Source organism: Poecilia latipinna, unplaced genomic scaffold (assembly GCF_001443285.1).
Source record: "Poecilia latipinna isolate Pla-1442-1.1 unplaced genomic scaffold, P_latipinna-1.0 Scaffold851, whole genome shotgun sequence".
Lineage (NCBI taxonomy): Eukaryota > Metazoa > Chordata > Actinopteri > Cyprinodontiformes > Poeciliidae > Poecilia > Poecilia latipinna.
This window is the reverse complement of record NW_015113467.1, coordinates 121059-135561: the sequence shown is the minus strand read 5'-3', so window position 1 is coordinate 135561 and position 14503 is coordinate 121059. Positions and strand designations below refer to the sequence as shown.

Sequence of the window (14503 nt, the reverse complement as noted above, 5' to 3'; positions counted from 1 at the left end):
CCGTCTTTTCCATCTGGTGGGTCCTGACCTAGAAGTGTCAGAGGGTCACAGGCCTTTGTCTGGACAAAAAGTGTCATAAAAACATCAGTGGGGGTCTGCATACTGTACACTGTATTAGGTGGTAATAATGTCCTAACAGACACCTATCATTTTACACTATAGAAGAAGACACTGTTGTTTTTTTAAATGTGCCAAGTGAGCATGGTGGAACATATGTATGACGCTGACTATATCAGAAACTATTTTACTGAGAAAGAAAAGGACCATAACTGGAATCGCGACCCCTTCGGAATAAACGTTTAAAATGTCCTGTTGCTGTGGGCGCTGTGGTGACCCAGGGGCAAACCACAACCCACGTACTGAGGCCTTAGTCATCGTGACGGTGGTCACAGGTTCGATTCCCAACCTGGCGACATTTGTCGCATGTCTTCCTCCTCTCTCATTACCCTGTTTCCTGTCAAACTACTTTCAAATAGAGCCAACAAAACCTTTTGTTTTTTTTATGTCCCATTGCCAAGCAACCGAGAGTCAGCTACTGGAGCTGTTATCATCATTCATCATCACCATTCATACAGATACATCAAAAAATGTTAAGAAATTCCCTAACTCTGGGACAATAAATACTTCTATTCCATTCTAAAAACAAGATAAAATAAGTAGACAAAATCAATGCAAGAGTAGGATTAAAATCCCAGGGTAACAATATACTTGTGTTACGCTATAAACAGCTGAAGAGCAAAGAATGATTTATTTGTAAAAGCGCAAATAAGAATAATACTAATTTAAGTGTGTTTATTCGGGTTATTTTGCTTAAGTCTATGTATTAAATGAAAAAATACTAAGAAAACCTTCCCGATAATATTTGTATAATTAATCATTTGGGCTATACAGTTTGATAACATTATGAAAAGTACAACAAACCTTCACAGCGTTTCGCTGCTTAGGCCTAATAAGTGTTATTGTCTGTTTTAAATAAAGCCAATAAGTCTGTCTTCTATATTTTCCAGTAAATATCAGGAAACCATGGAACTTGGTTGTATTTTTAAAGTCAAGGTTATCATACTGTGAGAATCCCATACCAACCCATGCTTAGCCAGTCACATAAATACCATCAGACAAACCACACACACACACGCACGCACATGCACGCACACACACATAAAAATAAAATACCACTACAATTGCAGTTGGTGCCAGCCACTGTTGCCATCATTTCAGTGGGGGAAGGGGGTCAAGTAAAATGGGTTGGGCTTTAGCCTCCAGCTCAAAGCCATGAGGATATTTCACATCCCAACCTGTGCAATAAGCTCCCCTCTGTTCCAAGTCTACAAACACATTCCAGGAAGCTTGGCTGGCCTGCTGCTCTGCTTGCAGGTATGTGGGATTCTAGGAGGGAAGAAGGCTTGATGTAATGCACCAGCTTCACTTCTGCTCCACTGTCGTACGTACGTCAGATTGAGAACAGTCACCTCCTTATTCCCTAAAGGTGCGAAACCCACAGAAGAGGTAATTCCTGTAATGACACAAGGCAGCGTGCAGGGATGTACACTGACTGCATCTCCATGCACTGCCATCAAACACGTGGATGGCTCTCTTTTATTCAGCTCCCAAAAAAACATGTTATTTAGCCCTTGTGGTTTAACCTTTGATTTTTTGGACAGACAGCTGCCAAGATAAAGCGATTACCTCAGGCAGCCAAGGTTTTATTTAAATCCAGAGATTGCTTTAATAGGTGTAGGAGAGGGTTAGCTTTAAAGGCTTAGGGGTAATAGCGATGTTGAAAGGTGTACTTGGATTAGAGAGGACTGTTTCCTAGCACAAACACACTGAAGGCCTCCTCATTGGCAGGAAGTACATTACCCATGGTTGGCAGAGTTTCCATTAAGGTTTGATGTCCTTCTTCAGTAATATAATTCCATAATTGTAACTGATCACATCAACACAGAGTGATCTGTATTAAAAGGTTTACTAAAAAAGGATGTTGCCTTGCACAAATAATTAGACAGTCAGATTAAGATACCAGAACAATGGTTCTCAGAGTTTTATAATAAGCACCACCCTCAGTAAATATCGAGTTTTCCCAGTACATCCACAGAAAAGGGCTTTATTACTCAGTTGAGGTAAAACACCAATCAATCAGCCAGAGATCAGACTCTGAGAATTTTCACTTGAGCAGCTGATTGGTCATCAACTGTTCAACTAAGGACTACTGGCATTTTTCCATCTAAAACTGCATCAGCCTACACGGAGGCACTTGTTTTAATTTATTAAGAATCGGTTAAGCTAAGGGCTAGATGCTGTGATGCCAATGACGTCAAGATACTTCTAATAACTTCACACTTTCCGCTGGATTAAAAACTATTTCTTTTAAAACATCGTCACCTCTTTGTGTTGCATCACTCTGTGATTGACTGAAGTATGCGGTTTCATTATCAGGAGTTTCCTTTTTACTCTAAACTTAAAATTTCAATGTTCCAACTTGGAGAAGTTAAAATAAAGATTAGAATTTGAGGAGGAGAATTTTCACCAACCTTGTCCAATAAATTCAATTTGGCTTCTTAGCATAAAATATTCTGTAGCAATTGACGTAAAAACACTTTTTTTTTATCATATTATGCCTTTCATACGTAGAATAAATGTTCTTTTGCGGTGTACAATCTATTTGAGCTGATTGAGCTACCTGTCATGCTTACAAAAAATGCATCAAAGTGCCTGCTGTTGGTTGATGTGTTTGAAGACCATAAATGATGGGAGTTCTTAGTTCTGATGCACTAAATGAAACCAATCAAAGAAAGAAAATGGCAGAATCTTATCTTTGGAGTGGTGATTGGTGCTTATATTATCTAATTTGGACTTCATCTGTTTGTATTTATATTAGAAGTAACTGATGCCCACTTTTTTTTTCAAAGTACTAAAAGCTGCCAAAGTAGCACCAGTAGAACATGTACCACAGTTTGAGAACCATGACCTTAGAAGGCTTAATCAGTGTGTGTGTGTGTTCAGACAGTGGATGATTAGACATTACCTGTCAGTGGAACTGAACTGTGGGTCACTCATTGGGCTTCCGGTTCTAGATTTGCAGTAAATTATATCCCATTAGCATTTTCCAGAGCTTGGTGACCAGACTTCCAGGAGCTTCTTTCTCTGGCATTCGTCTTTGAGTAGGGAAGGATTTTTTTTTTTTTTTTTTATGAGCGGTGCTTAGAATCAACTCCCTTTGGTTGAAAAAAAAAAAAACAGTTAAATTTTTGCAAGGCACGTCCAAAAATTAAATAAGAAAAAAAAAATATATATATATATATATCGAATAAAAAAATCTAATAAAACACTGACTGGTTGATCCTGTTTGCAGGTAATCCTTGTCGAAATGAAACAGCAGCAAGGACCTTACAGTGTAGAGCTTTTTGCCAGCGACAATAAATATAAAAACAGCTCCAGCTGGCACAAGTTGCCGTGCATAAACTCCTTGCGAGACTCTTTTTTTTTTTTTTTTTTTTTTTTTTGCATTCACATCCCCAGCTTCCGCCGGTAGGAAACGTGTAAACAATCCAAATGCAGCACCAGACACCTTGGCCCAGCGATGCAGTCCGTCTGCCACCACCCCTCGATCAGCTACGAGTGGCCTCGGTGCCTAAATGATCTTTAAAGATGCTGGAAATTCCTGCAGTCCCATTTGGTATTCTCTGTTCCCAGAAATGCCTGCCTGTGGCTGCGGGAACGACTCTCCCGTGATCATGAGAATCGCTCAGTAGCGAGTATCAACGAGCCGTGTTACAAGTTAGCAAAACAACTGCGGCTAAATGTTGAGATTAAAAAACAAAGCGGCTTAAGATGATCATATTTATGTATCTAAAAGAAGAAATACAGTTGGGTTTTTTCGGAAATCCTTTCTCACGGTAAACTGGTGGGGTTAAATCTCGCCTGCTACCAGCAAACAAAACAGATGAGCCCTTTCAGCAAAAAAGAAGAAGAAGAAAAAAAACTTTGCTTCGTGTGTGCTCTTGTTTCGAGTGCAAACTAAGCAAACTCCCGTTCACAACAATGAGCCGAGCCGCGACGGAAAATTATATGTAACAACACCCTCTCGAGTCCAGACTAACTTGCGGTATGTCTCCGTGTTGAAAAGTCTCCGGGAGCAGAGAGAAAATCCAGCGGAGTCGGTTAGCACAGCGCTACGTTGCTTGACTCCATGTTTCCAGAATTCGGTCGTTTCTCGGCAGAATTCCCGTGGATGGAAAGCAGGTTAGCTATGCGGCCAGCTAACGGGACACAAACTGTCCGCCGCTCCTCTGTAAACAACGACCGAAAGCCTCGGAGAGGCCCTAAAACTTTTGGCAAACGCAAAAGGCGCTGTTTTCCGATGGAAGACGCGGCTAGTAGAAGAGTATAACTTGAGGAAAGGTAGCGAAAAAAATCCCACTTTCTGCCGCTAGCAACGCCCTAGCCCGCTACCAGTTGGAGTCCAGTAGCGCTTCCACTGACCACTTCCGCCGGGAGATGGGAAAATGCTTAGTTGCATCACAACGTTAGCAAACATTATTGTTAAACTGCTTACAAATGTGACAACAGCCCTCCAACTGCTACTTCCACACGAAACAACAACGTAATATCAATTCCTACAGTATATGGTGCATTCTTACAGGCCTTGCGCTATCAAGACAAATCCAGGCTGAGCATGTGTAATTACACTATAAAAATGGATTTTGGGATGCATTTAATATTAGCCAATAAAATTCTTTAAATTCAAGTGGAATCGTTTGCATTTGAAAAAGGCATGTTTTTTTAATGTAATATGGAGCGGTAGCTAAATTGCTAGATAGATAGATAGATAGATAGATAGATAGATAGATAGATAGATAGATAGATAGAACTGTCTAAATGTATTTTTAAAAAACTTAAAACTTAATTTCCATGTGTTTAAATAATTGAAAATTAAAATTCTTATAGAAAGTTGTGATAAGAGTTGCACTGGGAGAAAGTTACTTTGTTAGAGCAAAAACTCAATTTAGCATCCTGCAATTAGCTGCAGGGCTACTATTAAAGTCAAATTCGCAAACAAGCTTTTTTTTTACCCTGAGGCAACTGTTGCCATTGTCAAGGAACAGATTGAATCTCTTCTTGAAATAGATTCAACAAGTTTATTAGCATACTCTATTAATAAATATTTTATGCATTAACCACAGGCTAGCATCATTTAAAATAAAAAATCATTTTAACATAGGAACAATCCAAAATGATACTAAAATTTAATTAAAACTGAGTTAAATAAATAAAGTACAATTTAAAAAATGATTCTCACTTAACTAAGCTATCCATTTGTCTTTAAGCAGTCAAATTGTGTCAAATTAACTTAAGTTCTATGGCAAACTATTGAAATCTACACATGTAAAAATTGCATTTGTAGATTTCATTGCATTTCATAATTCTGCTTTATCAAGAAGTATATATTTAATGACTGGTATCCAAGTGATAAATTTTAAAACATTAAAATTGTCTAGTAAAAATAATATACAGTGCTGTTTAAAGACAACTTACTTTATCTTCAGTATAATTATGCTTGAAAGTTATTCTAAAAGGGACATATTTTCTTTTATAATCCACAATCCTACAATTTATGCATGGATCAAAATTGTTTGAGCCCCTCTATTAATGACCGAAAAAACCCAGACTCCTTAAAAATAAAAATATGCAACATCAATATCTATGTATAGATATTGAGCTGTAACAAAATGTAGCATACAACATTGGTTTTTTGTCTTTTTTTTAAAGACATGAAAAAATGACATGTCAATGCACAGTGCATTGGATGTCACAACAAACATAGGAATAGTTGCTTTGCCCACAAAAGACTAAGAGCAAATAAGGATTAGATCGCTCTGACATTTTTCCTTCCTTTCCCGCAGTAAGAATATGTAAAACCTAGTAACAGAGCTAAGTGGTAAGATTAAGGGGTAAAATTAAATTCATCTTAAGGTTTAGTGGAGCATCCACATGAGAAAATAGTGTCAAAAACCAAATGTTAAGTCATATCTCTTTGTCGACCCTTTCAGCAGTTTATTTGAGAGCTTTTATTTAAAGTTTGACAAAAACAGTCTGACTAAATCCTGACCTTTTGTCACTTTGACCTCCTCGTCCCACCTAACTGATGACACTTAATTCAGGTGGTGGTTAAACCCTTCATAGAGAAATGGAAAGGCCTTTGGTGTGCTGATACATCATGGGCTGATCCTTTTGACTTCAAAAAGATATGACCTAGTATGACTGTATTTGTCACGTAAACAGTAATCAAGCCTGAAGCAGATGTAATTTTTGTGCTTGCTAAGAAAGAACAAAATTATTATCAAATTCAATTTATTCACAGACTTATATATGTTTTGTGGTTTTGGTTAGGGCAACACATTTCAATCACAGAAACTAAATGTATTTGAAATTATATAATGTTTTTACATTTTTCAATGTTGACTGAGAGTAATTAAGACACACCCAAAATATATGGTAAGTCTTCAAATCAGACATTGAAGAGTTGCCATATATTGTGATTATATTTGCAAATGTGTTACTGAAGAAAATATTAAAATTTTTGAGGGGATCTACAGAACATTTCCTACCAATTGGTTTCTAAGTGTGCCTATGAAAAATCTGTTTTTAGAGCTAGAAAGTCAGAGCTCTGGCCTGAAATCCAGTAGAAATTGGGAAACTGTGTCCCCATGTGTGCAAACCAGAAAAACACAGAGGTAAGGCAAAGATTAAGGGGTGAAAAGAGATTCATTAAATCTACTATTTGACAATTAAAATAGTGATAAAAAATGAACTAGTTATGTATTTTAGAAGCTACTTGTCATGGCTAGTCATGGCTGGATTTATTAGAATGCATTTTTGTGTAAGTGGTTCTAACAGCTTTTGGATCCATTTTTACTAAGCTAGTGCACTGAATTTGCACTCAATAAAAAAAAAAAAAAACATTTTTCATCTCAAAAATAAATTTTATTCATTTCTCTTTTGTTGTGTATTAGTCATATTGATCAATCCCACCTAAAAGACAGTGTTATGCTTTAAAACCTATTTTTTATATAAATATCTTGCATTTTAAAAACTACATGGACTTTTCTGAAAGTCTTAAAATCTTGCATAGATAAAAAATAAATAGAACACCTAAGTCCAGTACAAGGAGTAAAACGGATATTACCTCACTAGTCATTCAAATACAATTGAAATACCACCATCTTGTGGACGGCTGTGGTAACTTCACTCCATCTGAATATTACGCGATGCCGATTTAGCTACTGACAATTATTCTCAGGTGACATTGTGATGTGGAAAACATACACAAGGATCTTTTTATTATTATTTCAATCGGAATTACAAAGACAATTAAATCAAAGACAATGTTTTCACTTTACAGTCTGGTGTTGGAGCATTTAGATCACAGCACAAGAAAAGAAAAACATAACACATACAAAGGGCAGTAAGTACATTTTAGATAAGGCACAGAGAACTTATTTTTGTACTTTCTTCTCTTTACAAACAAATGATTATATGCCACAAAGATATTGTGTCAGCAAACATGAAAGCTGATGGCTTGGTACCTTCCTTGGCACGGATTGATGCTGTAAGCTCAAACCTGATCTCCAACATTTTGGCTGACAGAGCCTGTTTGTTCCAAAGATTCAACAAACAGAGTAGGGATGTTAAAAAAGTGCATCAGTGCCTTAAGAAAAACATCAAAATCCAGACAAATAATTTGCCATAAGGGTAATTTCTGCTGTCAACAAAGACTGAAGAGACTTTCTCGACAATCACACAAACACTCAGTGAATGTCAGTTATCTGAATATAATGGTTCTAGTACCAAATACTTTTTCTCTAAACTAGTTACACCAGGCATTTTGTTTTTACTGTATTACAATTAAATGAGGCTTTTATACAACAAATAAAGGTAAAATGTTAATAAGTAATTCAGGATCATTTTAGCTCACACAGACAGGAAATGAAGTACAACGTCGCAGATTTTGGGTAGATCTATCACATTAGCACATTCACAATGCGAGTGGGAAAAAAATGTCCCAAACTGTATTGAGTTTTCAAATAAGCACTGCGTTTCTCTTAGAGCACACAAAACAAACAAACAAACAAACAAACAACAACAACAAAAAAACAACTGAAAGGAAGCACAGAAAGCTGTCTTAATGTTTTTGTCTGACAAAAACTGTTCAACAGCCACCCCGAGGTCTGACTGTCTCACTTTCTAAATTGTAAACTCCCTGTTTGGAACAGCACCACCACAAATGACTGGGCCACAGTTCACAGCAGCTGAAAGCAACATGTGTTTTTATAAAAGTGCTTTGGTTTTCAGTCCTCGTTATAGACATGTTGTTTGTACCTTTGAAATAACAATCATCAGGTGCATATAAACTAAAATATATATTTTTAAATGCACACATGGTAGACTTTTCAAAAAAAGATGGCATAGTGCATTCCATTTACACACAAAAAACTACTTTTTTATAAATCTGTCAATGCAGAAAGCTGATTTTCCTGTAGACTGAAAAAAAAAAAATCCACTGAGTGTCTGAAGTGAAAAGCTGATGTAAAGTCAGGTAAACTGATTTCCTCCAGAAGCCGAAACGCCTGTCAGTCCTTCTTAGCTGCAGCCCTCCGCCGTTGGTCTCTCTCCTGGTGCCATCTCTTGCCCCTCCGCATTACAAAGCCAACAATGTCCACCATGAAGGCCCAGGACAGAGCGTACATGGCCACTCCTCCACACTTGATGAGGAATAAGGGTCTCGGCGAGATCAGCTCACAGTACAGCATTGTACCTCCCACAAAGATTCGCATCACAACAAACAGCAGCACAAACAGGACATCCACAGCGTCCCCGAGTGGAGTCTCGTAGCGTCCCGTCTGCTTGAGGAACCAGCGCGTCTGCAGGAGGGGGTTGGTGATTTCGCTGCCAAAGAGAACGGCGCACGATTCGATTCCGGACTCGCCCAGCCACAGGGTCATTATAATCCCCAGAATTGTCATGGTGTGGTGGGCCAGCATGACAAGTCCCTCAGTGTGGAAGTACAAGCACCAGGCCATGTCAAAAAGGAAATAGCCCAGACTGATCACCAAGGCACTTATTTGCAAGGGGGTGTTCTTGGTGCCTGACATAAAGAAACAGAATCAGACTTCAGCTTTTTAAATACAAAAATGCAATCACTTGGAAAAAACTATTTAAGTATATATATATATATATATATATATATATATATATAATATATATATATATAAAAGCAACAATGAGATTTTACATGTCTGCAAAAAAAACAAAAACAATTAACCATATCTGTTTCCTACCTGGCTCACTGAATGGCCAGGGTCCATCCACATACCCTATGTAAGCTGTGATGCAAATCGCCACCATGCCGTGTACCAGGGTGACGAGGCGACAGTTCCATTCGTAGCTCCTATGTCTATTGAAGAAGCACAAGATGAAGTAGAAAGATGCCCAGCAGCAGAGGCAGAGGAGTGTGAAACCCACAATCGGCACCATCGTCTCCCCTGAAGACAAAAACAAGCAGGAAAGAGCTAGAAATAAACAAGAACTAAAGCAACTAAATAAGTATTTAGCGTCCTTTGAATCATCACCTTACGGAATAGGAGAACAATGCAAGGAGGCAGATATCGCCCCCCTGTAATATCACTTACAGTAGCGAGAGGCAGAAATGCCATCCGAAGGCTTGGACTGTGCAGCCTTTGTAAATGACCAACAATTAGCCTTTGCTTGAACTATAATAGTACTACAGTCGGCAGGCTGAGGATCTGGTGGGGTGAGGGGGCCGTCTCTTCTTCTGCCGTGACGTTTGTGCTAGGAGGTGAGACCACTGCAGACGGGCAGAACCACCCTCTAATAGTAGAACAAGATTTGCACACTAAACTCTGGATGTCTTAGGAGCTAATTTCAAAACAGGGCGAGAGGTTACCGGGAGATGGGCCTCAGACAGGATCCCAAGAGGAACACACACTTTCTCCGCTGCTGACAAATGTCACGTGCAGACTGTCTTGTTCAGTCTGCACGGCCGTTCCGAAATACCAGACGTTGATTTTTAAATATTATTTTGGTTTAATTTTTATTCTTATCCTAAGAGATTTTATAAATGTACTTGCATCTACAAAATATTATTATTAAATATGGATAATGGCTGTTACTTAGAGTGCCTTGCTAAAAATATTCCCACCCTTGGACTTTTTCACATTTTGTCAAGTTACAGCCACAAACGTCTATTTATTTCGTTAGGGTTTCATGTTACTGAACTACACAAAGTAAGGCCTAATTGTGAGACATTTTAGTGTCATAAAGACAAAAGAACACAGCAGACAGGTCAGAGTTAAAGTTGTGGAGAAGTGTAAGGTTCAGTAAGGAAACAATAACACTGTGCTTTGAATATCTCCTAAATAAAGCATCATTCAAAAATGGAGTGTAGGGGCGCTGTATGGGGAAAGCACCCCTACTTTTATAAGTGGATTTTTGTAACTGAAATATAACAGAAAGAAAAATACATTGCTAGATAATACACAAATCTTAATGTTACACTCAAAGATTATGTACACTGCTCTACATTTTATTAACCAAAGGAAAAACAACAGGTCTAAGTATCTTCCAAATGCCATTAATACTTACAAAGACAAAAGTTTTCCAAGGTGCAAGGCGTATGTACTGCATTCAGTTGTTCTTTATTTTCTCCTAACTGCCTAAATTCTTGTTGACATGGTTACAGAAGAAAAATACGTCAAAGATAGTTTGCTGCTAGAGTTCTCACTCTGTCATGTTTCTGCAAATAGGGGAGACTGATGTAAAAGCTGAGTCACCCCTTGTTGCTAGGAAACGGTAAAAAAAATTGATCATGAGACCAGATAGAAACCATAGATGAAATGAAAAACAAAAAACTGCAAATAACTTAAACAGTCAACAGAAACCCCCCCACAAATCTAAGGAATCAAGTCCAAAGCACAAACAATGAGGATGAATCAGTGCACACAAAACTGAAGAGGCAAAATCTAATTAAATAAACAACGAAGACTTTACAAAAACATAAGCATACATGAAAATCATTAAATACCTAACGATAATTAGGATCATTTTTCAGATGCAAAATTTCAGAATTCCCCATCTATTTGTCAAATTTTAAAGTATAAATACGAAAGTTTCCAATTTATGATGCTGGCTTTTTTTTCCTTTTTAAACAGAGATTAGGTTTTAAGTAAAATATGGTGGATGGATGGACATAATGCACACGAAGGTGGATGGTGTTCAGACAATGAGACAAGAAATAACGTTTGAAAAAAAAAACATTAATACTTTTCTACACTGCAAAGGAACTCCACTTATGGGCTCCTTTGTCCTGATACATCCTCATGCACATCTAAATGTTTTTAAATATTGAACACTACAGTTTAATGGTCTATTGGCTTTTTAAATGCTTAATTTAAATGAAAAATTAGATGATATCTAATTACTTTTATTGCTCTTCAAAGATTACAGTTCATTCAGCTCATTTCGAGTTTTAATACATCCACTAAATCAGTTTTATTTCAAACAACAGCAATGTACCAAATTAAGTCAATAACTACAAATTGTAAAACTATATACAGAACATAAAACAACTGGCTGCACCAGTGGTGCAGTTCGTGGCACTGTTGTCTAGCAGCAGGAAGGCGATCATGGCCTGGTGTCTTTCTGCATGGAGTCTGCATGTTCTCCCTTGCTGGACACAGTCCAAAACAAGACTTTGTCATCTCTTTAAACTGTCCTTAGGTGTGAGTGTGTGCATGGTTGTATTCCTGTGTGTCTCTGTGTTGCCCCGTGGTGGACTGTCGACTAGTCCCCTAACCCCGTGACCATGCAAGGAAATGTTTAGATGATAACATAAATCAACATCATTATGTTTTGTCAGGATGCAAGTGGGAATTGGGAACCGCTCCTGAATATATGACATTCTATATATTATAACTGAACCTAAAAGAAGAGGGAGACTTGACATTTTAAGGCGAAAGTGTCGTTTCCATGACAACCTAAAGGAAAACAGGACATCGTGACAAGTTGAAGCAATATATATATTTTTGTTTTTTTGTTTGAGTATTTTAGAGATGAAACCGTCACAGAAATATGCTGGTAGACAGCTAAATGAACCGGTACTAAAGCTTATCCACCAGCCATTAGGATGATGTTGCAACCCCACCTGATAACCTGCTAGCCGTATCAGATAGCAAGCTAACTAGTTGTGTAGCAGTCTATGCCTATATAGAACATTAAAGCATTTTCTCCGGCTTTCACAAGCGCTATAAAATAGCATTACCTTATTGGCAAACATCAGTCGGTCTCTGCGCCTAGATGCAATTTGCCGTTTTCCTCGCTATGTATGTTTTCTAAGGGAAAGAGAAGTGTGACACACTAGCTGCTATTTGTTGTCCTTTATCCAGGCTGCTCCGGCAGCAACAGCCTCCATCAGCATCCTTTGGTTCTCAGAACGCTTATATTGAGTACTATAAATGTCAACATTTTATATTACCCGAAGTAACACAAGGAAGGTGCTCTGAGTAAATAATATCGAACCAGGCCGTAGTGAGAGATAACAGGCTCATTAAATACATTAAATGTAGCGTTTTAATTTCTCTTGACGGCTTGATGAAAGTATATATTTATTTTTTTCAGAACAATGGCGACACCTAATGGTCAACACGTGGAGTTACAACTCAACCAGGAAGTGAACATTTAATTTTAAAGGGATTTTATGTGAAAGATTAAATCAAACGTAATTGTGAAATGGAAGGGACATTCCAGATTGTTAATATCCGTTTTTATTTACAAATACAAACCTCAAAATGTGGAGGGCAACTTGTATTAAGCCTTGAATCAGTACTTTGCATAACATACAATCACTGCAGTTACATGCAAATCTTTGGGTATGTCTCTTTCACCCTAGCACAGCAAAAAAAAAAAAAAAAAAAAAAAAAATTCTACTCTTACCACTATTTTCAGTGGTAGTTTTAACTGAAAATAGTAGATTGGATGAGTGAACATCAGCATTCACGTTTTAGATTTAGATCTGGGCCATTCTAGATTATATCCACCTACCTCTTGTAGGCATTGCTGCTCTCCCTCAAGTATGCTGAAAATTATCCCAAACTCACACAATCTCTTATGCAGTGCAAAAAGACTTTATTGAAACAATTTATGCAAAACAGTTCTAAAAGATGCAATACCTAAATTGCTTCATTTACTGTTGAGGACTATTTACAACAATTCAACAACCTCTCTCATACAAAAATATGTTTAACAACTTAATCTACAATTACATTGCAAAAACATCAGTGGAAATGTTAAGGCACTTGATTATCACAAAAAGGCCACAATGACAAATGTTTCACTTATTTGGTTCTTTAGTTAGCAGGAGATGCCAACAAGAAAATTAAAAAATTAAATGTTCATATGGTAGCTGAAGACCATGGTGGAGGTAAGATGATTCAAAACCTTACTTCAACATATTTACTCTTGACAACAGACAGACACAGCTTAAGTTGGTCCCATGAGATCAAGAATGGCTTCTTGAATTATGCATGTAATGACCAAAAGATTTAAAATGTATAAATTAAACATGTAAGTGATGATTTCAACAGACAAACAAAAAAAAACCCAAAAAAAAACTATTTTATGGCAGTTGGAACCTGTATCTTCAACTACCAGAAGATGGCAGCAAAGATCGCAAAGTTTGTATAAAACGTACAGAGTATTTTCCTAGAAAAGGCAACTAATGAAAGGCCCTTTTAAAAACAGTTTTTCTGCTAAATTAGTTTTATTTGGCACTTTTCCTAAGAGTGTGAGAAAAGGAATAGGCAAGAGCTGCCTATGTATCCTTAAACATACAAATGAGGTGGAACAGATGACTGATGTTGGAAAGGGATGTTGGAAAGAGAGAAACGTTGCACCTGCACGAGCAGTATGCAAAGCCCCAGGAGATATAAATGTTTTAAAATACTTGTTTTTGCTGAGGACTTGTTTAATCTGAGAAAAGGTGTGAAAAAAAATTACGAAAGCAATAAGACATCACACAAAGCCCTAGATGATTTTGTTTTACAACCAAAACAAAAATAAAGCCACTGTTGGCAAGGCATTTTTAGTGAACCTGCTTATTGTAACCTAAACAGGTGATTCAACTGGCCGTATATATTTAGATGTGTATTTTTTTTCCACAGAGCTTCATCGTGAAGATAAATCTACTATCCTTATCGTCCTTCACCAAGACGGAAGACCATATTTTTGTCTTCCTCCATTGCGGAAACGTGAGACATAGATGCTCCTCTGCTGGTGTTTCATTCCTTGCAAATGCACCGTTTAGTTTTGTGCACATCGTAGCTTGTTTCAGAGGTCACTGTTGTTGTTGTTGTTGTTGTCTTGTGTTTTTCTCCCCAACAATTCTTCCAAAAAGAGGCACAGAAGTGGTAGTTTTTGGCAAAGTAACAAT

General features: G+C 37.5%; 2 protein-coding genes across 10 annotated transcripts in view; both read right to left on the bottom strand.

Moving 5' to 3' along the window:
- arhgef12a (Rho guanine nucleotide exchange factor (GEF) 12a) overlaps window positions 1-4660 on the bottom strand; it is a 93289-nt gene extending 88629 nt beyond the window's left edge. For 3 of the 5 annotated variants that reach the window (XM_015047942.1, XM_015047944.1, XM_015047945.1), the window contains exons 1-2: window positions 3334-4660; window positions 3026-3215 (exon numbers count right to left, since the gene is read on the bottom strand). In XM_015047942.1, the coding sequence (XP_014903428.1) occupies window positions 3026-3057 (32 nt within the window). In that variant the 5' untranslated portion in view covers window positions 3058-3215; window positions 3334-4660. The remainder of the gene's footprint in view (window positions 1-3025; window positions 3216-3333) is intronic. The other 2 variants (XM_015047943.1, XM_015047946.1) reach the window with 2 other exon arrangements.
- A 2649-nt stretch (window positions 4661-7309) lies between these two features.
- Window positions 7310-12668, bottom strand: tlcd5a (TLC domain containing 5a). Of its 5 annotated transcripts, none has more exons than XM_015047949.1 (3): window positions 12338-12668; window positions 9339-9542; window positions 7310-9145 (listed from the first exon to the last, which is right to left on the bottom strand). In XM_015047949.1, the coding sequence occupies exons 2-3, from the start codon at window positions 9532-9534 to the stop codon at window positions 8631-8633; spliced, it is 711 nt and encodes a 236-aa protein (XP_014903435.1). In that variant the 5' UTR covers window positions 9535-9542; window positions 12338-12668; the 3' UTR covers window positions 7310-8630. The 5 variants fall into 5 exon arrangements, with proteins under 5 accessions (XP_014903435.1, XP_014903433.1, XP_014903438.1 ...); XM_015047947.1 differs by lacking the exon at window positions 12338-12668 and adding an exon at window positions 10663-11185; XM_015047952.1 differs by lacking the exon at window positions 12338-12668 and adding an exon at window positions 10663-11181 and having other exon boundaries at window positions 9339-9448.
- Between the last annotated feature and the right edge of the window lie 1835 nt (window positions 12669-14503).